This window comes from Nicotiana tabacum, chromosome 20 (assembly GCF_000715075.1).
Source record: "Nicotiana tabacum cultivar K326 chromosome 20, ASM71507v2, whole genome shotgun sequence".
In the NCBI taxonomy this organism is placed as follows: domain Eukaryota; kingdom Viridiplantae; phylum Streptophyta; class Magnoliopsida; order Solanales; family Solanaceae; genus Nicotiana; species Nicotiana tabacum.
Window position 1 is genome coordinate 61,215,176 of NC_134099.1, and position 22,637 is coordinate 61,237,812.

Below are 22,637 nucleotides of genomic sequence, written 5' to 3' on the forward strand. Positions count from 1 at the left end.
GGGACAGAGAACCAGGTAGCAGACCATCTCTCAAGGTTGGAAGGAGCTGAAAAGAAGGTAGAGGTTGAACAACCATTGCCATAGAACATCTATGGTAACGGTTACAACCGTTACAATAGCATTTAGGTGATATCAGCACACTTAAGCTATACAACCGTCGCAATTGTAAAACAACCGTTGTTATAGATGCATCTGGCGCAACTGTTATATAAACCGTCCCAATAAAACTATCTACGGGAATGCTTTTATTGTAAAAAATCTATTGAAACGGTTATTTTTTCCCTCCTTATTTTCCCCCCTGAATTTTGTTAAACCCTTCAAAACAACCCCTATTTATTTTATTTTTGAGTAATTTTAATAATCAAATGTATTAAGTAAAAAGACTTTTTTTGCCCTTTCCCCATTAAAACCTACAATATCCCCAATGCTATACCCCCAAATTAAGAACCCTCAGACAATTTCTTCAATTGCAAACACCTCTCTCTCTCCAAAAATCTTCTTCTCTCGTTCACTCTAAGAAATCTGTTGAATCTTCCTCTCTATCGTATTCCTTTCTTTCACTCTGTGAACTTGTTTTAATAGGTTTTTACAAATAAGTTTTGCTGATTTAGTGCGGGTGGCAAAATTTTGGGTATCCTAAAGGGGTTGGCAAAATTTTGAGGCGTCTGAGCAAACTTCCTCAAAATAGGTGCTCTCCCCAAATCCCTAAATCCAACACCAGTGATTTTAGCCATGTAAGTTATTTTGATATCTTTTTTTAACTCTTCAATCTATCCATAAAGGTTGTAGAATTGCTCTAGGACTGGTGTATTTTTATTTATATTGATTGCTTTAGGGATGTGAATCTGAATATTTTCTTGCTTTTTTTTAATTTTGTGGTGTCAAACCAGTTATTTTTTGGTGAAACAGTATTTGCTCTCCTTTTTTCTTCTCTCTTTTGCTCTAACAAATCCAAACATGCAAAGGTTAGAGTTAATTCTGAAATGTTGCTTGTTTGTTGCATCTGCAAGTGTGGATGAATTGAGATTTGCGTTTTAGCAGACATTTCAAATTAATTAAATTGTCAAGTTTTCTCTTTTTCTTCTTGCTCATCTTCTTTTAATTATAAAAGTGATATATGAAGCAGAAGGAAAGAGATGAACATGAATTAAGCCAAAGCAGAAAGATATAAACCTTAAATTAATTAAATTTATCAGACCCAACTTTGTGGGATTTTACTGGATAGTTGTTGTAATGCGCAAATAGTTAATTATGTTTGTTTCTTCTAGATTCAATTTAAACAAGAACCTAATCCTAATAGGTTGAGAATTGAGATATTAACTTTTGTAGTGGAGAAACTGTGTAGGAATTGTCCAGAAAACTACAAAACACTATCCATAAATTTGGAAATACTGAGCCGAAAGTGCAGTTATTGTGCAGAATTATTTCTGGCCAGATTTAAATGCTTGACAAGCTTTGTAAGTTCCTTAAAATTTGAATTCAATGGTTCATTCAAATGTGTGAGCTTTGTTTACCGTGAAAATGGTAATAACAATTAAATTTGTAATGAAATTCTAAAAATACGTGATCTATTCCCGAACTAGTTGTTAGAGCAGTTGATACTAATAATATGGAGTTTAATGATGAAATGCAAGATAAAACAAGATAGTAATCGAATCGAAGGGCCTGCTGCCCGGGTATAGGTCTGGTGGATGGGGGACCTCGGGGTCGATGTCAGGGTCGAGTTCGAGCTATCAGAGATAATCGAGAATGGGGCAACAATTTAGGATATAATTAAACAAGGCTCTTTACGTACAATACTAAGCTATATGATGAAGAACAAGTAAGAGAACAATGGATATAAAGGTGGCCTCGGGCCAGTGAGAGCAAGTAAGCTAGAAAGAAAAGAGAGAGAGAGAGAGAGAGAGAGAGAGATTATTGCACTCATGGAGAAAATGGAGCAACATCAGCCTTTTACAAGGTAGGGCGAGTCCCCTTTATATAAGAGGGGAACTCGGCTACAAGTACGTGGGCATTAATTACAAAGTATGGAGATGAGTTGGCTTGAAGTGATGCCTCATCATAGGCTCTGGATAGGCCACCCCTGTCAGACTTAGTCGTGTGCCTTGGGAGCTTCCCCCTCTGTCCTAGCTTTGATCTCCGTCTTCTCTAAGTCGGGCCTCGATGAGCCCGGAGGTCGGGAACTCAGCCGTGGCTTCCTATCCTCGAGGTCTCAAGGCATTCTTCCGAAATGACTTGAGAGCGGGAAATCAAGTCCTCTAATTTTTCCGCGTACAGATTGTCTCCGCGTTTCCCAGAGCAAAGTGATGGAAAATGATTTTAACATTTGACTCCTCGAGCTCCTTACGGCGACGTCATACCGATGATGCGACTCCTGGCGCGAGCTTTGTGGTAATCGGGGCATCTACGGGCTTGTGTATTTTCGACTTCATTCAATGCACTCCTGATTCCCGCTCTCCAAGGTGAAGGTAGCACAGCCAATTCAGTTTTCCAAGGATGCATTAACTGCGTCCGTCGGTCAATATTTCAAAGCCTCAACGACCGTGTTGTAACCCCCTATGAATGGGGGTGATTTGGCGTTGTTTTTCCTATCCCAGTACTATCATTGGCTTATTTTCCCATTCCCTCTTATCATCTTCTTCTATCCTTGAACATCATACTTGAGGCTCATGGCCTCAAGCCCGCTTGGCAGAGCTTCTTTAGATCGTATTGCAGCCCTCTGTCGGGGCTGCCTTTTGTCGAGCATAATCATGCTATCCTGTTACTGTTGTGGTCGTTGAGATGCTTGCCTTTGCCTGCTGCTGCTGGCCCGAGATGATGATGGATGGGGAATCAGTTTCCCCCCTATATAGACAGTTGTTCGGACTGTGCACCGCTGCTCACTCTCCTACCCAGGCATGGTGTGGCACTTCATCCCCTGGGTTTTTTCTTTTCCAAAGGATAAATTGGCACTACTGGGCCGTTGAGGCTAGGGCCTGCCGAATCTTCAACCTTTGGCTTCGGGGGGCATGTCTCTTTTCTCTACCTCCTTTGCATCCCCTCCTTTTCATCTTCTTCATATCCTCCGGTGGGAATCCCTTGGGGGATTGAGCTGGGAACCTAGAGGAGGTGGCAGTAGATGGAATCGCCCGCAAGGATGCGTGCTCAAGGTGGAGGCGCTCAAGGATGCTGATACCGGAGATGGATCTTCGAGGGTGGATTGGGCCCTCGGGTTTCATCACATGTACATCCTTCCGTTCCTCCGTTTTAGGCGTAGATCTTTGTAGGCTTTTGTAATTGTATGTAAGGACCCCTCGAGGGCTGTTTGTACATGGATTTTTATGAATATGAATATACTTTATTGACTTCTGCTTTTGATCTTCGCCTTATTTCTGTATGCTCTCCTACCCTTTGAGGCCTTTTGAATGTCTTCTTTTATTGTCAACCGCTAATATCTAATTTGGGTGCGAGCGTTTTTTCCGATCCTCTACCGATCGACATGGCTCTCTTCCAAACCCATCGTCGTACCGTGGACCAATCATGAATTACTCTGATAGGCTTGGGCTGTCGGGGCCCTCCGAGGATGTTATCCTGCATGAAGGTCATCTTTGGGTACCTGGGGGTCTCTTTTGATCTTGATGCAGATAGCCTTTTTTTAAAACGTATAAGATAGACTTCTGCTAAGGAGTTGCATGTACTTAGGCACTGCCTCGGACCTTTGTGGAGCTTTTGTGATCGGAGGTTCCTGTGCTTATTCCTCTTTCTAAAAAAAGGGAACCATGAGACCAGGTACTGCCTCGCGTCGCGTGATGGCATGGAAAGCTTCCCGAAGTCCGACTTCTTTTTAGCGGCGATCCTCGAGGTAGAATGTTGTCTCGAGATTAGAGATAATACGGACGATTCCTCGAGTCCTGGCTTCTCGTCGAAGGATGCTTTCAGGATCGGGTATCACCCTGTTGATATGTATCGAGGCTATTAGCTTCTTGGGGCTCACTCCGGGTAGGCGAGTCGTCGCTGCTCCTCGCATATATATGTGGAGGCTTCGGCTTCTTCGCAAGACCTCACTATTTTTAGATAGTTGCCCTTCCGCTTTGGCATAGGGTTCTTCATTTCTACAGGAGAAAAAGGTGTTGGCGCATGCCCTTGCTCTGATCTGTCAGTTTTACCATAATCATGGCAACCACTTCGGGGTCGGCCCGACAAGGAGTGTGGAGTGCTGCTCCTGGCACTTAGGAACTATGGGAGTTCGCTCTGAAGACGGTGTCTTTGATAAAAGGGGAACTTCTGGAGATAGTAAGCAGGTACTGTGGATGGAGCGAGGGGATAGCGTTCCAGGTGCTTTCCCCGTATGAGAGCACTACGGACTCTACTGATGGATTTTTGAGCGTATACCTATATCCTTTCGCATTTGGTCCCCTTAATAGGGTCGAGCTTGATTTTTGCTTGAAGTATCCGGTTACTTTGGCGCAGATACATCCGTCGTTTTGGCGAGTGGTGTTGATGATGAGGTTCTTTGCGGAAAAGGCTAGGCTTGAATTTATGCTTAACCACCTCGTCAGGCTTTACCGGCCATTTCAACACCAGGGCCTGCTAACCCTGAGGTGCCGTTCGTCCACGCCCTTTGTAGTTGATGACGAAGAGGACGGGGATCGAGAGTGGGCCAGTTGGTTTATCCGGGTCCGAATGGTCGACATTATCCGTGTGGAGCTTTTGCCATTTCCCGAAGGGTAGAATTATGCACATGAGTAGAGTGTCTGGTGCTTTTTTAGATTTTGCCTATAGCAAAAATCAATTGAATAATAGTGTTTTCTCCCTTGTTGCAGCAACTTCATGGACGCCGGGCGAAGTCTTTGACTTGACCGGCTGGGTTCGGAGGCTGGTGACCCATTCGACCTGCGATGAGCGTCGGTGACGAGCTGTATTCCGTGCCAGATGGGGGGCAAAATACCAAGGTATGCGCGCACGCTGCCTTTGCCTTGGCCTTTGTATATTTGAGGTAACATTTCCCTCCTTTCTTTTGTACTAGCTTTGCTGTTTGTAGGTATTGGGCGTTTTTTCGGGATGACGCAGTGCTCTTCCAAAGGGGAGAAAGGGGCGTTTGCCTCTGAGCCGAGGGACGACGGCGATAAACGGGATTGGCACCCGCAGTGTGATGGAGATTTTAGTGGTGCTGAACGGGCCTGTGTTTTCGAGGAGAGGGCATCGTTCGAGTCAGTTGTTCCCGGAGTATCCGATTCCTAGGCGGTGGTTCCTCCGAGTGAATATGCTTTTGCCGAGGTCGGTTCTTCTGGGGCCGAAGAGGCAGGATTAACAGGAGTGTGTTCTGACTTTGAGGAATTCCGTCGGCTTCACTTTGTGGTGAGTTTAGGCACAGTTTTCCTATATTTTGCGTCCTCCTCCCCCTATTCAGCTTTTCTTGTGCAGGCCTGTGATAGGCTTATGTCTGAGCTGCTCCGTCAAGGGGCCAGGCTTCAAAAAATTTTGGATGAGGGTGAGTCCCTTAGGCTCCTTAGCAAGGAGAAGGAGGTTGAGTTGCTGCATTGGCGATATGAGGCGTGCCGGAGCTCGAATTACGAGAGCTATTTGATGGAGCATGTAACTTTTTGTAGCTCGTGCTTTGCTCTCTTTGAACTTTAAGGTTAAGCCCCTTTTTGTTATATTAGCTGCAGAAAAAGACGGAGGCCTTAGAGTACCTCAAGGCGACATCGGTCGCGTTAGAACTATTTGTGGCGAGCTAAGGGCTCAGGTGCAAGCTCAATCTTTAAAGGGGACAGGCGCCTCGGCCAAGGTCCCTACCTTCGAAGCCCAACTCTGCTTGGCTCGTGATAATGCCAAAGTTCAAGCGGATATGATCGAGAAACTTGAATCTGATCTCTCGAAGATCAGGGCTAAGATAATTGATGCCCGGGCTGAAGCGGCACTAAGCCAAACCAAGGCTGATCAGGAGATGGCGATTCGTATGGAAGATGTTGCGGATGCTTAAGCTGAGCTAAAGAGAGACCTCGACTGGGAGAAAAGGATCAAGGAATATGTTCGTTGTAGATCCTGAAGAGAGGTACTCAAGGATATCGGTGCAAGGGGCTTTGTTCTCTCGGAGGAATTGGCTCGAGCAAGGGCGGACGAGCGTGACGCGTGGTCACTCTTTGCTGACGATGTGAGGAGCAAACCCGACAAGCTGTAGCCCTTTGAAGCGGAGTGTAAGTTTCGTCGTTTTCTCGCTTTGTATCTGATATATGTAGAGCATTTTTGTAGATGGATAGTGCGCTTTTTGCGTATGTCAGATAAGAGGAAACTTGAAGCTTTATTTCTTCTGCATCTCTTTCTGTATTGCTTTTGACCAGGCGAGCTGCTTTCGGTGTTTGGTGGGATCCTCGTAGGTCCGGAACTGATCGGGCAAGCCCGGAGGCTCTTAAGCATGATCATTGACGTGAGCAGGCGTTGGGGCCTCCGTGCTTTACCCAGTTGTTTAGGCTTAGTCTCCAAGTCAGGCCTTGACTCAAGCTTGCATGCCCTTAAATCATCTATGCCCGTGCGGGCAAGTAGTAATTGTTCCCATTTCTTGCCTTTGGGTATTTGCCATTTTGACTATTTTGGGTCCAGTCTCCGAGTCGCATTGCGATTCGAGCTTCACTTGACCATTAAGTTCTTTTCTACCTTCATGGGCGGACGACGATGGCCTTTTGTGCTTTGGGTCAAAGTGACCTTACAGGTGGGTGGCCCGGAGGCTCACTCGGCTAGCGATAGTGGCATTTATGCCGTGTCCTTAGGCATATCGTAGTTTAACCATTTCAGGTCCAGTCTCTAAGTCGCGTTGCGGCTTGAGCTTTAATTGACCCATATGTACTTTCAATTTTTAGACCGGTGATAGTGCCTCTTACGTTGTTTTGGTCATTGAAACCTTCTAATATGTGGCCTGAAGGCTTGCATGGTTAACTATTTTGGATCCGATCTCCGAATCGGGTTACGATTCGAGCTCATTTTAATCCTCAAGTTGTCAATTTTCAAGCTGGCGACAATGGCTCTTACATTGTTTGGTCGTAGAGACCTTTAAGTGTGCGGCCCGGAGGCTCGTTTGGCTGGCGACAATGGCTCTTATCCTGTTTTGCCTGTGGGCTTTTTGTAGGCTTTATTTTCCGCTTGTTAAGGTCTTTTGAAATAGTTTTGCCTGACCTATCGTCGGTTCTGGAAGAACCTCGATTTCAAGTCGTTATCGGCGATATTTTAAGCACCTCGGAAGGTTCATAGCTCGTAGGCTGAGTAGGTCGAAGCCTTGTGATTTGGAGCTGACATGGTCGAAGCTCATTTTTGCCTGTTGAGGGAAACTTGTTTTAACTGGTTCTTTCCGAAGTATATTCGAAGTAGTGGCTTGTGATTTTTGTTTAGCGACGGTCGGGCATCCCCGAGTCACGTTAGTTTGGTTGTATCAGCCATTTTGACCATAGTCATATGTGTTTGGCCGGAGCCATTTTTGATCTCGAGTTATAGTTTAGGCGTCTACACCGAGGGTATACACTTTTGGGATTTTTACAAATGCGACGTATAGCCTAAACTTCGGAATTTTCATGCCTGTTAAGGTCTTACAGTTTATCATGCCTGTTGAGGTCTTACAGTTTGTCATGCCTATTGAGGTCTTACAGTTTGTCATGCCTGTTGAGGTCTTACAGTTTTCGTTGTAATGTAGAATAGATCTGGTTACACTGAGTCTGCCTGCTAGGGGTCTTACAGTTTTGGGTTTTCCAGCGCATGGCGATTAATGACAGTCTCCGAGTCATCGAGTTTGTTTAAGCTTGAAGACCGCTTATCGTGAGCTCGGAGTTGCCTTGTAGGGGATATATGAGCCCGGAGTTCCGACCCTAGGGTCGTGCGAGATGCATTTGGTGGAGGGGTCCCTATCGGGAGTATACTTTAGATTTCCTTGTCTAGAGAATAAGATGCTGAAAAGATATCTTTTTATTGCTTGGTGCAAACATACATTTTTTCATTGTCGTGGGCTTGGTCCGCACGGGCGTGGCTCCCCGGACCATTCGATCCGATACATAATTCCCAATTGAGACTTAGTTTGCCGTTTCCCGGCCCACCCGAGGGGACGGTGCCTTTAGAAGAAGATCATTGCTCGTCATTGGACTGTAGAAGAAGGCTTGTGACCTTATCGGATCCTCCTCTAGGGGGTACATTGCCCCGCTAATAACCTTGCTGACGAGGCCCTCCTCAGGGCGGAAGCCCGATTGAGGGGAAAGAGTGCGGCGGGCCCTTTTTAAGGCCTAGGGATCTCAGGATAGAGTTAGAACTTCCGAATGTCCTAGCCAGCTGTCTGTATACAGGTTAGTGAAAAGATAACAAGGGAGTAAAGCAGTTCTTCCTCACCGCGGGATGCGTAGGCGACGTTTTGAGATCTGGTATGTTCTTACCCTTTCGACTGTGAGCCCTGATATAGCCCTCCGTTGTGTCTTATCAGGCTTGGCCGAAGATGTGGTTTGCTTACCCTTTAATCCTTCTGAGGATTGGGGTATTGATGCAGGCGATGCGCCATATGGTGAAGAATTTCCTCTCGTCGCGTATTGCTCTCTGCCAACTTATTTTAGTTCTACCCTTTGTGAGGGATTTCATTCTTCTGGCGAAATGGGGCCGACTCTATCCCAGGGTGGTGTGTTGGCGGTCGTCTGAATAAGACATCCGTGCTTTGCGCCTCCTTTGATGGTACAGAGCTCGATGTCCCGGCCCGAGCTTAGACGGGCCGTATCAAGAGAACGGTCTTTGTGGCAATTGTCATTTGGAATTCGCCAGGGATTCGGGATGTGGGAGCAATTTGGTCCGTTAGTCTGGACCGCCCCATTGACTTTGGTCCGACATTGTTGTTGTATGTGATCGAACCACCTGAATTCATGAAAACATGTTTTATTTGAAATAGATCAAATGACGGAGAGGGTTACCAATGCGTCAGTGTGATGCCGAGGCGGAGTCTCGGTGTCCTTTTCCCCGGATGTAAGGGTGTCCTCCGGAATATATCCCTGGACCCGTTTTTCCCTGACGGCGAACATTTTCACTTTCCATTTTAGGAGTCCTCGGAGGGTCTCATCGCTCATTCACTATTGTGGTAATATGTCATTGCTTGTTTTCTTTATCCTTCCCGGTTGCCTTCCTCCCTTGGGGCTGGACTCGAGCCTGACCGTTCGATGATACTCGGCAGTGATGTTTATTTAGTAGCACAGCTATCGTCCTTTTGAGATAATGGCCATTTTTGACCTCATGGTCGCGTGCGCCCTGCGGTTCCCACGCCGTGTTATGGTTCTTTTGAAGGGGTCTTGGTCGAATGGGCCTTAGTCGTTCAGCGTCCCTGGTTTCTCTTATGGTGATAACGATGCTTGGTATAGAAATGTTGAAATCGTACTCTGTTGGGCAGGGTTTCTCTGTCGTCTATGCCTCGTCAAATCTGGTTCCACTGAAGGTTCCTCGAGGATGTTGCCCTCGAGCTATTTCCCTACCGTTGCGAGGTAGGTTGCATCTTGCGACGTTCTTCCCATCTACGGCGCATGGATGGTATCTCCATCTGTTTGGCATTAGTTTCTTTTACGGGAGCCCCCTTGGGTATACCGAGCTCGTAGAAGTTCCCGGACGGTTGTCCATGGCCCTGATTCGTGGTTGGTGCCGGGTACGAGCATCCGACCAGATCTCGGCTGGGTATCTGATCAAGCTTCATTTGAAATGACCTGGAGTCGTCGGGCATGCTTCGTTTAAACTTCGGGCGAAGGCCTGTATTGCTTAGTCATCCAAAATCGGGAGCGATCTCATTCGTCCTATTAGGGAATGAGGCATGACTTCCTGTGGTATTTCATTCTCTCTTCGTTCGGCCTCAGATGTGTCGGGCTCTTCTCTTCTGCAGAAGCATTGACATGTGCTTCTGCGGAGGATTATACTGGTATGGTAGTGAGGTCAGGTGCTAGGTTGCGGTGCCATATCATGGTTTCTTTCAAGAGTGTTTCCCCAAACTTCTTCATCGAGACAGGCTCGAAATCATCATCTTGAGGGTCATTGCCTTTTTCCAAGCACGTGTAAGCGGTGGTGCGCTCGTCGGGGTCTGAGGTCCTGTCATACCTTGGGAGTTCCGGCGTTCCGGCGTTCTGGATTTCCATGAAACGGGTTCCGGGACCGCTTCCCCGGGGGACAACTATTACATGAACCCCCACGAACCTGACTCGATCCTCTTGGAGAGATTCCAAGCATCTTCGCTATGGTAGGGTCTATTATCGATCCGTTGTTGCTTGATATTTCGGGTACTCGTTCGGTGCAAGGAGCTGTTTCTGGTGCCGTTGTGCTGGGAGTCTTCGGATTGTTTTGCATCTGGGCAATGGCCATTTGCTGTGCCTGCAACATTTCAAAAATAACACGAAGACTAACTTCCTGTTCTTCCCAGGTCGGGGTTATTTAAGCTTCGTGTTGGTCGTTGTATCGTATGCTCTTGTCGGTGTGAGAAGTTTCGTCGACTTGCTGTGCGTCCTGTGAATCTGCATCAACTAGAATCGGTCCGGGCGCGTTATTGGGATTTTGTATTGGTGCTCCAGTGGCCGGGACAGCCATGCCATTTTCCCCATGATTTTCGAGGTTGTCGTTCTCGACTCCGTTTATCGAGCCAAACATTTTGACCTGAAATCAAAGGATCTTGGACAAGAAAAAGTATGAAAGATAATGTGCATTTGTGCAATGAAACCAGCAAGAAAATAATCACTATTATTTTTATCCCCACGGTGGGTGCCAAACTGTTTACCGTGAAAATGGTAATAACAATTAAATTTGTAAATGGGATTCTAAAAATACGTGATATATTCCCGAGCTACTTGTTGGAGCAGTTGATGCTAATAATATGGAGTTTAATGATGAAATGCAAGCTAAAACGAGATAGTAATTGAACCGAAGGGCCTGCTACCCGGGTATAGGTCCGGTCGATGGGGGACCTTGGGGTCGACGTCAGGGTCGAGTTCGAGCTATCGGGGATAATCAGGAATGGGATAACAGTTGAGGATATAATTAAACAAGGCTCTTTACAGCCAGTACTAAGCTATATGATGAAGAACAAGTAAGAGAACAATGGATATAAAGGTGGCCTCGGGCCAATGAGAGAAAGCAAGCTAGAAAGAAAAGAGAGAGAGAGAGAGAGAGAGAGAGAGAGAGAGAGAGAGAGAGAGAGAGAGAGAGATTATTGCACTCGTGGAGAAAATGGAGAAACATCAGCCTTTTACAAGGTAGGGTGAGTCGCATTTATATAGGAGGGGAACTCGACTACAAGTATGTGGGCGTAATTACAAAGTATGGAGATGAGATGGCTTGACGTGATGCCTCAACATAGGCTCTGGATAGGCCGGCCCTGTCAGACTTAGCCGTGTGCCTTGGGAGCTTCCCCCTCTGTCCTAGCTTTGATCTCCATCTTCTCTGAGTCGGGCCTCGACGAGCCCCGACGTCGGGAACTTGGCCGTGGATTCCGGTCCTCGGGGTCTCTAGGCATTCTTGCAAAATGACTTGAGAGCAGAAATCAAGTCCTCTAATTTCGCCGCGTAAAAGCTTTATGAGCTTTGTTGCACTGTTGATGCCTTAACAACATGAATTGAATTTTTGTGGTTCCAATGTTGAAATCCAATGCTTTGAACTTTGTTTTGTCTCTAGTTTTAGAATTTTTGTTCACTGCTGCTGTAGTTCCTTGAAATTGAACTGGATTACTGATTTCTTGAATAGTCGTTGATCTAATTCGTGTTCCTCATATTCTTTTTTGCATTCTCTCTGTGACATCAAGAAACCAGAGAGTGTGATTTTGTGATTTTCCCTATTATGTCTTCTTCTTTGGTTTAATTTCCAATTACATTACCAAAACCAAAAGTAGAACAACTTTCATCCATTTCTAAATAAACATTACTTTCTTCATACATTTCTTTCAAAGTAGTCTCAAGGCTTTGCCACTGTCAAAGTAGTCTATGTTGTATTAGAAAATCAAAGGTACTGTGCCAAGATTTTAAACTTCCCTTATGCTTATTCATTCACTTTATGTTTGATATATTCTCTATAATCTCTTCTAGTGGTCTACAAACAATGACTTTCTTTATTTCTTTCTGAACTGAAGTTCAAAAGTCTTTTGGTGATTTAAAGCAAAAATTAAATAGCTGTTTCTTTGTCTTGAAAATTATTTTGTCCTTTTACCAAGTTCAATGGTATGCAGTGCTGTTTTGTGTGAGTGATAGATTTGTTCCAAAAAGAGAGTGATAGCAAGATTTATCTGAAAAACTATCATCTTTGCTTGGGAGGCAAATAATTAAACTGCACACTAACTGTGCCACTCGTCAACTTCCTACTCAAACATATTCCTTCCAAAATTATTGTAGCACATAGAGAAATATAGTTCAGTGTCTAACATGCCAAAGAGGGAGTATATAACTTTGGGTGTGACTCTGTAGAATGAGGCTTTGCAAATAATTTAAGTAGCTATGCTACTCTCTTAGTAGGCAAGATATCATATTAATAATATATCCGAAAAATAAATTAATAACAAACAAACAAACAAATAAATGAATGAATGAATATACTATATACAGTTAGCTATCAGTACATGTTCTCCATTAAAAAGATGCTCAAAAAGTTTGAAATTCAACTTGGGCTTTGTTCCCTTAGCATATTGTGACATCCACGTTCTGATTTTGGATAGATTCGACGCGAGTGGATGTCGATTCGAGGGGAAAAGGCATCCCGAGCTAGAGATTTGACCGGTTCGAGATAAATAATGATTGTAAATGATGTTCTGAGGATTTGAAACCCCAGATTGCCCATCGTAGTGCTATATTGAGGTGAGGCACATGCTTGATGACGAGCGTGGGGTTGTGCACTATTGGGGATTGTGACTTGGTCCGTCCCGATTGATGGTTTTACAGCTTATCTAACTGAAATCTATTTGATATCATCATTATTTGGGCAGAATGCCATATTTGGGCTTCGTGCCAACTATTTGAACCCTTCGGGGATTTTAACTGGTATTTCCTCACTGTTTTGACTTTATACACGATCTTTTAAATGATATTTTGGGCTGAAAAATATGTTTTACTACTGCCTGAGTGGCTTGTGAGGATTTTTGACTGAGTAAGGCCGAGGACCTATGTTGTGAGGAAACATTTGATACTGATTATGAGGTCGAGGACCTGATATATGTACGCCACGAGGTGGCTTGATTGATATGAGGTCGATGGCCTAGTGATGATGCCACGAGGTGGTTTGATATTGCGCTTGGGCCGTAAGGGGCCCCTCCAGGAGTATGTACACCCCCAGTGAGCGCGGGTACCCATTGTGATGTGAGATTGAGCCCGAGGGGCTGGTGTTGTTCTATGTGACTGCCCAAGGGGTTGGTATTGTTCTGAGATGTTGCCCGAGGGGCAAATTTGTTGACACTGTACCCGAGGTGCGAACCTTTATGTGTTTATATTCTTAATTAACTGTCTATTACCTGCTTAATTATTGAAAAGGGTTTTTCATGAAATTACATTTGATATAAAGGATATTTGCCTATCTTTCACTGATTCACTGGTTTTTAAATGGTTTTACTGCTTCATTATAGAATGTTTTGTGCTTTACGTGTTTTCTTGCTTTCAGTCTTTATTTACATTTGTTACTCACTGAGTTGGAGTACTCACTTTACTCCCTGCACCCTGTGTGTAGATTCAGGCATTGTGGATCCTGCCAGTGCGAGTTGAGAGCTCCTGGCAGATATCGGAGTCCACGAGGTAGCTGTTGAACTCCGCAACCCCGTATTTCTCCCTCTTTATCATTTCTATCTCTTATAAGACATTTGTAATAGTTTGTAGACTATTCAGACTTGTATTAGTTTTTATAGATGCTCATGACTAGTGACACCCCGGTATCGGGCTGTGTTGGGTTATTTTCCGTGACTTATACTATCATTTGCTTAAATTTTGGTTTATTTATTCATGTTTAGACTGTTTATAAATGCTTAATTGTTAATAATTGGATATGGGAAGTGTCGGTTGGCCTTGTCTTCACGAGAGGCGCCATCACGATTGGGTTTAGGGTCGTGATAAGTTGGTATCAGAGCCTAGGTTACATAGGTCTCACGAGTCATGAGCCGGTTTAGTAAAGTCTCGCGGATCGGTACAGAGACGTCTGTATTTATCCTCGAGAGGATGTAGAACCTTTAGGAATAACTTCATATTCTTGAAATTCTTGTCATGCGAATTTGTTGATCCGAGTATTAAACTTCTGTTATTCTATTTTTTCACAGATGGTGAGGACATGCGCTACTTTTCAGGATAGACGACCACCAGTACCACCAGTCATGGCCCTTAGAGGCCGAAGATGCGGTTATGGTAGAGGCAGAGCAGCTAGGGCAGCACCTGCAGATCCACCAACTGCCCCAGTTCAGGATCAGGTCCCAGTTATAGACGCTCCACCAGCACCAGCTCAGGCACCAGCTGTGCCCATTGTAATTTTGGGTCTTTAGGAGGCCTTGGCTCAGATCTTATCAGTTTTCACTGGCCTAGCTCAAACGATTTCAGCCACTACAACCGCAGCTACTTCTCAGGCTGAGGGAGGCAATCAGACTCCCGCCGCTCTCACACCTAAGCAGGTCGTGTAGGAACTTCAGACACCGGTGACACATCTATTCCAGCCGGTTGAAGCTCCTCAGGACTATGTAGTTCCTGCCATGCCGGAAGATGAGCAGCGTAGGTTGGAGAGGTTTGGTAGGCTGCAGCCTCTGACCTTCAGTGGTGCAGAGGGCGAGGATGCCCAGGGTTTCTTAGATAAGTGTCAGAGGATGCTTCGAACGGTGGGTATTTTGGAGACCAGCGGGGTCGCTATCACTACTTATCAGTTTTTGGGAGCTGCCTTCACTTAGTGGAAGGCTTTTGAGAGGCGTAGGCCTATTGGTGCAGCACCCCTTACCTGGCAGCAGTTCTCCGTTCTCTTTATGGAGAAGTATGTGCCGCAGTCCCGCAAAGAGGAGCTACGTAGAGAGTTTGAGTGGTTGCATCTGGGAGAGATGACTTTGATGCAGTACGAGATGAGGTTCTCCGAGTTAGCTCGTCATGCTATTTGGATGATTCCGACAGATAGAGAGAGGATTAGGAGGTTTGTTGATGGCCTCACTTATCGGGTTCGTATTATCATGACTAAGGAGAGGGTGATTGGTGCTACTTTCGAGGAGGTTGTGAATAATGCCCGTGAGATTGAATTTGCTCGTCGCCGGGAGCGAGAGCTGAGGGAGGCCAAGAGGCCTCGAGGATCTGGTAGTTACAGTGGTGCTCCTTCGAGAGGTCAGTTTCAGAATGTCAGAGGCCGTCCATTCAGGCATGCTCAACCAGCTCGCCCAGGTTACATGGGGCGTCATCGAGTCATGGTTCTCACAATTCTCATCAGGGCCAGTCATCACTTAGTACCCTTCCAGCTCAGAGTTCGTCCCGTGTTCCATCAGTTCAGGGCTTTTCTATGCTGAGCGCATCTTCTAGTCACTCCGGTACGAGGGGTTCCCTTCAGCCCTCGTCTCCAACACCTGGGAGTTGTTATGAGTGTGGTGAGATAGGTCATATGTAGAGGCAGTGACCTCGTCGTCTTGCGAGTTCATCTCAACAGAGGGGTCAGTCATCGGCTTCAGTGCCAGTTACTTCACCACCACCCGCCCAGCCAGCTAGGGGGGAGGTCAGTCAGCTAGGGGTTGCCCCATAGGGGGAGGTCGATCAGGTGGCGATCAGGCCCGTTTCTATAAACTTCCAAGCAAACCTGATGCTATTGCTTCAGATGTTGTTATTATAGGTATTGTTTCCGTCTTCCACAGAGATGCATCTGTATTATTTGATCCCGGTTCCACCTTTTCTTATGTGTCATCATACTTTGCTCGTTATTTAGGTACACACCATGAGTCTTTTGCTTTACATGTTCATATATCCACCCCGGTGGGCGATACTGTTGTTGTAGACCGTATGTACTAGTCGTGTGTGGTGACTATTGGGGGTCTGGAGACCCGTGTGGATCTATTATTATTATGTATAGTGGATTTTGATGTCATTTTAGGCATGAATTGGCTATCTCCGTATCGTGCTATTCTGGACTGTCATGCCAAGACAGTCACATTGACCATACCGGGTGTGCCATGGATCTAGTGGCGAGGTATGACTGATTATGTTCCCAATAGAGTAATCTCATTCTTGAAAGCCCAGCGTATGGTTGGGAAGGGTTGTCTTTTGTATCTAACCTTTGTGAGGGATGTCGGTGCTGAGACTCCCAATATTGATCCTGTTCCAGTTGTGAGGGATTTTCCCAATGTGTTTCCTGTAGACTTGTCGGGCATGCCACCGGACAGGGATATTGATTTTGGTATTGACCTGGTACCAGGCACTCAGCCCATTTCTATTCTGCCATATCGTATGGTACCAGCGAAGTTGAAGGAATTAAAGGAGCAGCTTCAGGAACTCCTTGATAAAGGGTTCATTCAGCCTAGTGTGTCACCTTGGGGTGCGCCGGTTCTATTTGTGAAGAAAAAGGATGGCACTATGAGGATGTGCATTGACTATAGGCAATTGAACAAGGTAACAATTAAGAACAAGTACCCTTTGCCTCGCATTGATGATTTATTCGACCAGCTTCAAGGAGCGATGGTGTTCTTCAAGATTGATCTCCGTTAAGGCTATCACCATTTGAAGACCAGGGACTCAAATATTCTTAAGACAGCTTTCAGGACCAGAACGGTCATTATGAGTTCTTGGTGATGTCTTTTGGGCGGACTAATGCCCCAGCAGCGTTCATGCATTTGATGAACAGTATGTTCTAGCCTTATCTTGACTCATTTGTCATAGTCTTCATTGATGATATTCTGGTATATTCGCGTAGTCAGGAGGAGCACACGGAGCATTTGAGAGTGGTGTTGCAGAGATTGAGGGAGGATAAGCTTTATGCAAAATTCTCCAAGTTTGAGTTTTGGCTCAGTTCAGTGGCTTTCTTGGGGCACGCGGTATCAAGCGAGGGTATTCAGGTTGATCCGAAGAAGATATAAGCGGTTCAGAGTTGGCCCAGACCATCCTTAGCCACATAGATTCGCAGCTTTCTTGGTTTGGCGGGTTATTATCGTCATATTGATGTGATCCATATTGTTTGTAAACCTAGGACCCCTTCCCCTTTACTCATTATCCCTTTTTTAATTGTCCAGACTATTTGCTTAAGATTTCTATTTCCTTTATCTTTCTTCAAACTTTCAATTCACTTGCAACATTATGTGTAAATCCCCTTCTATTTGAGACTTTTATTTGCTTACTTGTTAGTTAAAGTCACAATTGTAACATGGCCGGGAACCACACTAGTGGATCTTGGGGGTGCCTAACACCTTCCCCTCAAGATAATTTTTAGCCCTTACCCGAACTCTGGTTTTCCAACTCGAACTCTTCTTTAGTGTCCTAATGCACTTTAATCATTAGGTGGAGACTCTTCAACCCAAAAAACCCAATTCCTAAGAGGGAACGAGTTTCCCTCCCAAATGTCATAAACCCGATTTCGCTTTTAGAAAAAGAGGGTGCGACAGATGGCAGTCAATCAGTTGATGTGTTTGCATCCATCATGGAACATAAACATCCAGGACGCCTAAGATTGTATGGACGTGGGGTTACCAAGACTTCCTTAAAAAGAAAAGTGAGAGATATTAGAAACTCTTTAAGTTCTACCGATGAGCTGCTGCAACAAAAAATGGTGGAAATGGAAGAAAGGATGCAACAAAGAATGTAGGAAAAGTTCAATGCACAAAAAGATGCCATGGAACTACAAGTAGCAGTTAACATCATTTCACAACTTAAGCGTCTGAATCCAGATTTACAGGTTGATCCTAGCATGCTAGCTTTCAATGCTCGTTCACCTGGAGATGTTTCCTCTGCACGACAAGTTGTTGTGCAACTAATCAATCGTCTATCTACTGGGAGTAATAATCGAGGTCAGTACGTACTCTTCCTCCTCCTCATCCTCATCCTCATCCTCCTCCTCCTTCTTCTTCTTCTCCTTCTATTGCTTTTCTGCCACTGCTCTCTCTGATAAGGCATATTGACTGTTTGACGGGAAATATTTTGGTAGTAGAGCTGGAAATATTTTTGATAAGCAATAGAGTGCAAATTGGTGTGTTCACGTGAAAGTAATTGCTAAAAGATTGGCTTATATGAGTTATGTTGCAATTGGATATGAGTGAAAGGGGATATACTTATAAGACATGAAGAAATTTTAAAAAGTGGAAAATGTAGTGGCAAGTAGTGTTTCTTGTATGATCATTTATGTGAACTTGATTAAGCTTGATCCAATGCTTTACTATACTTATGGAAAGAGTGGTGGAAAAAGAGAGGTCTGAGCTAAACCATGAATAGAGAAATAGACTCACATGGGTGGCCCCAAGTTAATGGATTAATGTTTAAGTGGTTTGATTTCATTCATTTGATCATGATAGTTCTATTTAACTATGTATCTAAATGTATTTATCTTGTTTGCTAACTTTAGGATGTCTTGACATTGGATGGACTTCACAAAAGTTAGGCATTGGCCTTGGCAGTAGGATTTTTCATTTACCACATATCCCCCATTTTTTTGTCGTTTGCTCTTTCCCTTATATTTGGCATTGGCTTATAAAAGCCAAGACTAGAATGGTTAAAAGTTGTTATTAGTTGTTGTTTAGGGCCATGGTCTAACTTTTCTTTGTATCTACTGATTTATAGAAATCATTCTCTAGCCAACAAAGGCTAAAGTTATTTATCTTTCAGACGCATTAGGAACTTCCTATAGTTTTCTCTTAGATGCTCTCTTCTGCATCTTTTATCAAAGTTGAGAAAGTTTTCACAACTAGAAAATATATTGGAAATAATACTGATCTACTCCTGCTTTTCTTCTATATATATATCAAGTAAACTTCAGTGTCTGATATAATTAACCTTCAAGAAAAACACCCTATTACATTGAAACAATAAGCAAGAAAATCAAAGGTACAAGACGGAAAAAAAGTTTTAATTTATAGAGAATTCAAGAAATGGCGCCAGTGAAGAATAAAGAAAATGCTGGAATGTTAAAGGTGAGAAGAGTAGTGAAGAAACTAGTTTCTAAGGCATATTCTTTTGGTAGCGATATGAAGAAAATAGCAGAAGATGATCCAAATAAAATTGTTCATTCAATTAAGGTTGGATTGACCATTGCCTTGGTCTTATTATTCTACTACTTGGAACCTTTCTTTCATTATGAGGGATTTGGTGTTTCTACAATGTGGGAATATATATAGTATGCATCTTTCAGAAGCATTATGAACTTCCTGTAGTTTTCTCATAGATGCTCTCTTCTGTATTTTTTATCAGAGCTGAGAAAGTTCGCACAACTAGAAAGTATAGGGGAATCTATACAGTATTTGTGTGACATGGGTGGAAGGTCTGATTACTATAATGCATTCTGATTGAAGTTAACTCTACTTTTTCTCATTCATAATGGAATCTTAGATGCATATTAGGGATATGTCTTGACCTAGATGTTTGTATGCATGCATTTCACAAGCATATACCTGAAATCAGCTACATATCTGGTCTTTATAATTTTATAATTTGTTAGTCATAGCAGCGATGTAATCTTAGGTTGTGATATTTTTGCAGTGATAAAGATTAGCATCTTTGCGCGTGTCCCATTCTCTTCTCCAACCCTGTTGAAAAGGTTTACTATATCAAAACTATAGTTGAAAACTCGGATGGAGGTTAAGCTATGGGTAGTAATTTACTGGACATGTTCTTGTGAGGTTAGCAGATGAAAAATTGAGTGGAAATTCTCGTGTCCTACTTTGCAATACTTTGTTTACCTAGCACATATCGAAAAGAACAACACAATCAGCCCCTATTGGGAATGTGATCCTAAAAAGAGTTGGAAACATAATCTCTTGGCTACTTTATATTACAACAAATTATATTCTTTAAGAGATATGACATGTTGTGTCTAGTCTACTTCAAAATTGCCTGTTTTAAGTGTTGAAATGTTGGAATTTTCATAACTTACAAAGTTATAATTAGAAGAATGAAAGGGAAGATGCAACAAACCCAATCTCTACTTACAAAGTTACAATTAGAGAAAATTCTACTATACTCATTCTTATTTAATGACTTTATTTATTCTCCTTTGTAGGTGGAGCAACTGAAGAAAGGGAAGATGGAGAAGGTGGAGATACTAAACAAGGGAAGATGGAGATAGTGAAGATCTACACCTTACTTAAGAAGAACTTTGAGTTGTTGTCGATATTCTTGGAGTCTTTTGTTATAACATTCGAAACTTTAACTTTTGAAGTGTTGAACTGTAAAACTTATGTAATTAGGTTAAAACATTTTGCTATTATCATTATTCTTAGCTTATTGGACATGAAAGATTATGAAGTGTTTTATCCTTTTATTTATATAATTTCCATGTTATAGTTACAAATATTTCTAGGTAGAAATGTCAATTAAATGTTTAAAATAGCCTAATAGAACCGTTGCAATAAGCACAAATGTCGTTGCCATAGACATTCTAAATCATTCCGATAGGTCTTGCAAATCGTTCCAAAAAGTGTGACAAACTAATGCAATTGGCAATTGAAACTGATGCAATAGAAACAAAACCATTACGGTAGCGTAATGAAACCATTACAATAGCTGTAAATAAATATTGCAATAGCATACATAACCGTTGCAATAAACTATATTGTAACAGTTTCCAACCATTGCAGTAAACTATATGGTAATGGTTTTCAACCGTTGCAGTTGAAATGAACACTTGTTGCTTCAGACAGAGGAAAAACCATTGCGATAGCTGGATCTATAGAAACGGTTTGGTCAACTGTTGCTATAGATCTATTGGCATGCGAGCGGATGTCACGATCGTTGAACTGTTCCAATACATCTATGGCAACGATTGACCTATCAATTGCAATGGTTTACCTGCTGTTGCCATAGGCCTATTTTCCAGTAGTGTATAACAGAGACATTCCCGAATGAACAGTTACTAGCAGTGACAATGGAGGAGACACCATGGTATGCTGATATTGCTAATTATTTAGCAAGCGGTATTGTACCTTATGAACTCTCTTCAATTCAAAAGAAAAAGTTCTTTCGCGATTGTCTGTTTTATTATGGGATGAACCTCTACTTTTTAAAATATGTATAGTTAACATGATCTGGAGGTGTATCCCTGAGAAAGATCAACCTTCTGTTTTGCAGGCTTGCCATGCTTCACCATATGGTGAATACTTTGGAGGGATTCAGACAGCAGCTAAGGTGTTGGAATCGGGTTTGTATTGGCCAACTCTGTTCAAGGATGCCCATGCTTGGGTGAAGAGATACGATAAGTGCCAAAAGATAGGCAACATATCTCGACGTCACGAGATGTCGATGACTACTATTCAAGAAGTGAAGGTATTTGACATGTAGGGGATTGACTTTATAGGGCCATTCATCAGTTAGTATAGTAACAAATACATACTGGTGGCAGTTGGCTATGTCTCCAAATGGGTTAAAGCGGTGGCTCTCCAAACCAATGATGCAAAGGGGGTGACAAGATTTCTAAAGAAAAGCATCTTCATACGTTTTGGCACCCCGAGAGCTATAATCAGAGATGGTGGAACCCATTTTTGCAATAGAGCATTTGCACGGTCATTGGAAAAGTATGGAGTTCGTCATAAGGTGACCACCCCTTATCACCTACAGTCAAGCGGGCAAGTTGAAGTGTCGAACCGAGAAATCAAAATTATCCTAACCAAGACAGTGAATGCCACAAGGACTGATTGGGTGAAGAAGTTGGATGATACATTATGGGCATACCGCAAAACATTTAAAACTCCAATTGGTATGTCACCATACAAGTTGGTGTTTGGAAAGTATGTCACCTTCCAGTAGAACTCGAGCATAAAGCCCTTTGGGCACTGGGACAGTTGAATTTGGATATGGAGACTGCAGGCACCAGTAGAGTCACTAGGTTACATGAACTCGAGGAATTCAGGTTCCATACATTTGAAAATACAAGATTGTACAAAGAAAGAATGAAAATGATGCATGATAAGCATATTCTAGATCAGAACCTCAAACCTAGAGATCTAGTTTTATACAACTTGAGACTAAGATTATTTCTGGGTAAACTGAAGTCTCGATGGTCAGGACCCTTCAGACTAGTGCAAGTGTTCTGAAGTGAAGCTGTAGAACTTGAATTCGAAAATGGAACAAATAAGTTCAAAGTGAATGGGCAAAGGTTGAAACATTACCTTGGAATGGTCGAAGAAAAGGGGGATAGAGTGGTGATATCTTTGGAAGAGCCCCAATATATGAGTGAAGAGTAACAATGAAAGCCTGTGTCGTGTCACGATGTTAAATCAGGCGCTTCTTGGGAGACAACCCATGGTTTATTGTAAATCGTCGTTCCCCAATGTTAAATTAGGCGCTTTTTTGGAGGCAACCCATTATTTTTCTTTGTTCTTATTTTTTCTAGTTGATTTTAAGGTGCAGGAATGAAAGCATGCGTAGCGGAAGGACTCGGGGTGACAAAATTATCCCGAAGATAGGTAAAAATGTGAAAAAGCAAAAAAAACATTTTGGATGCCTAATACACAGCCGCAGATCTGACCGCGGATCGACCGCAGAGTTTGCAGATGTTCTGTCCGC

General features: G+C 43.4%; 1 protein-coding gene across 1 annotated transcript; it reads left to right on the forward strand.

Annotated features, from left to right (window-relative positions):
- Window positions 1-425: 425 nt before the first annotated feature.
- LOC142174388 (uncharacterized) lies at window positions 426-21,413 on the forward strand. Its single transcript, XM_075240174.1, has 5 exons — window positions 426-734; window positions 13,666-13,730; window positions 14,246-17,935; window positions 20,137-20,381; window positions 21,204-21,413. The coding sequence occupies exons 3-5, from the start codon at window positions 17,761-17,763 to the stop codon at window positions 21,411-21,413; spliced, it is 630 nt and encodes a 209-aa protein (XP_075096275.1). The 5' UTR covers window positions 426-734; window positions 13,666-13,730; window positions 14,246-17,760.
- The last annotated feature ends 1,224 nt before the right edge of the window (window positions 21,414-22,637 follow it).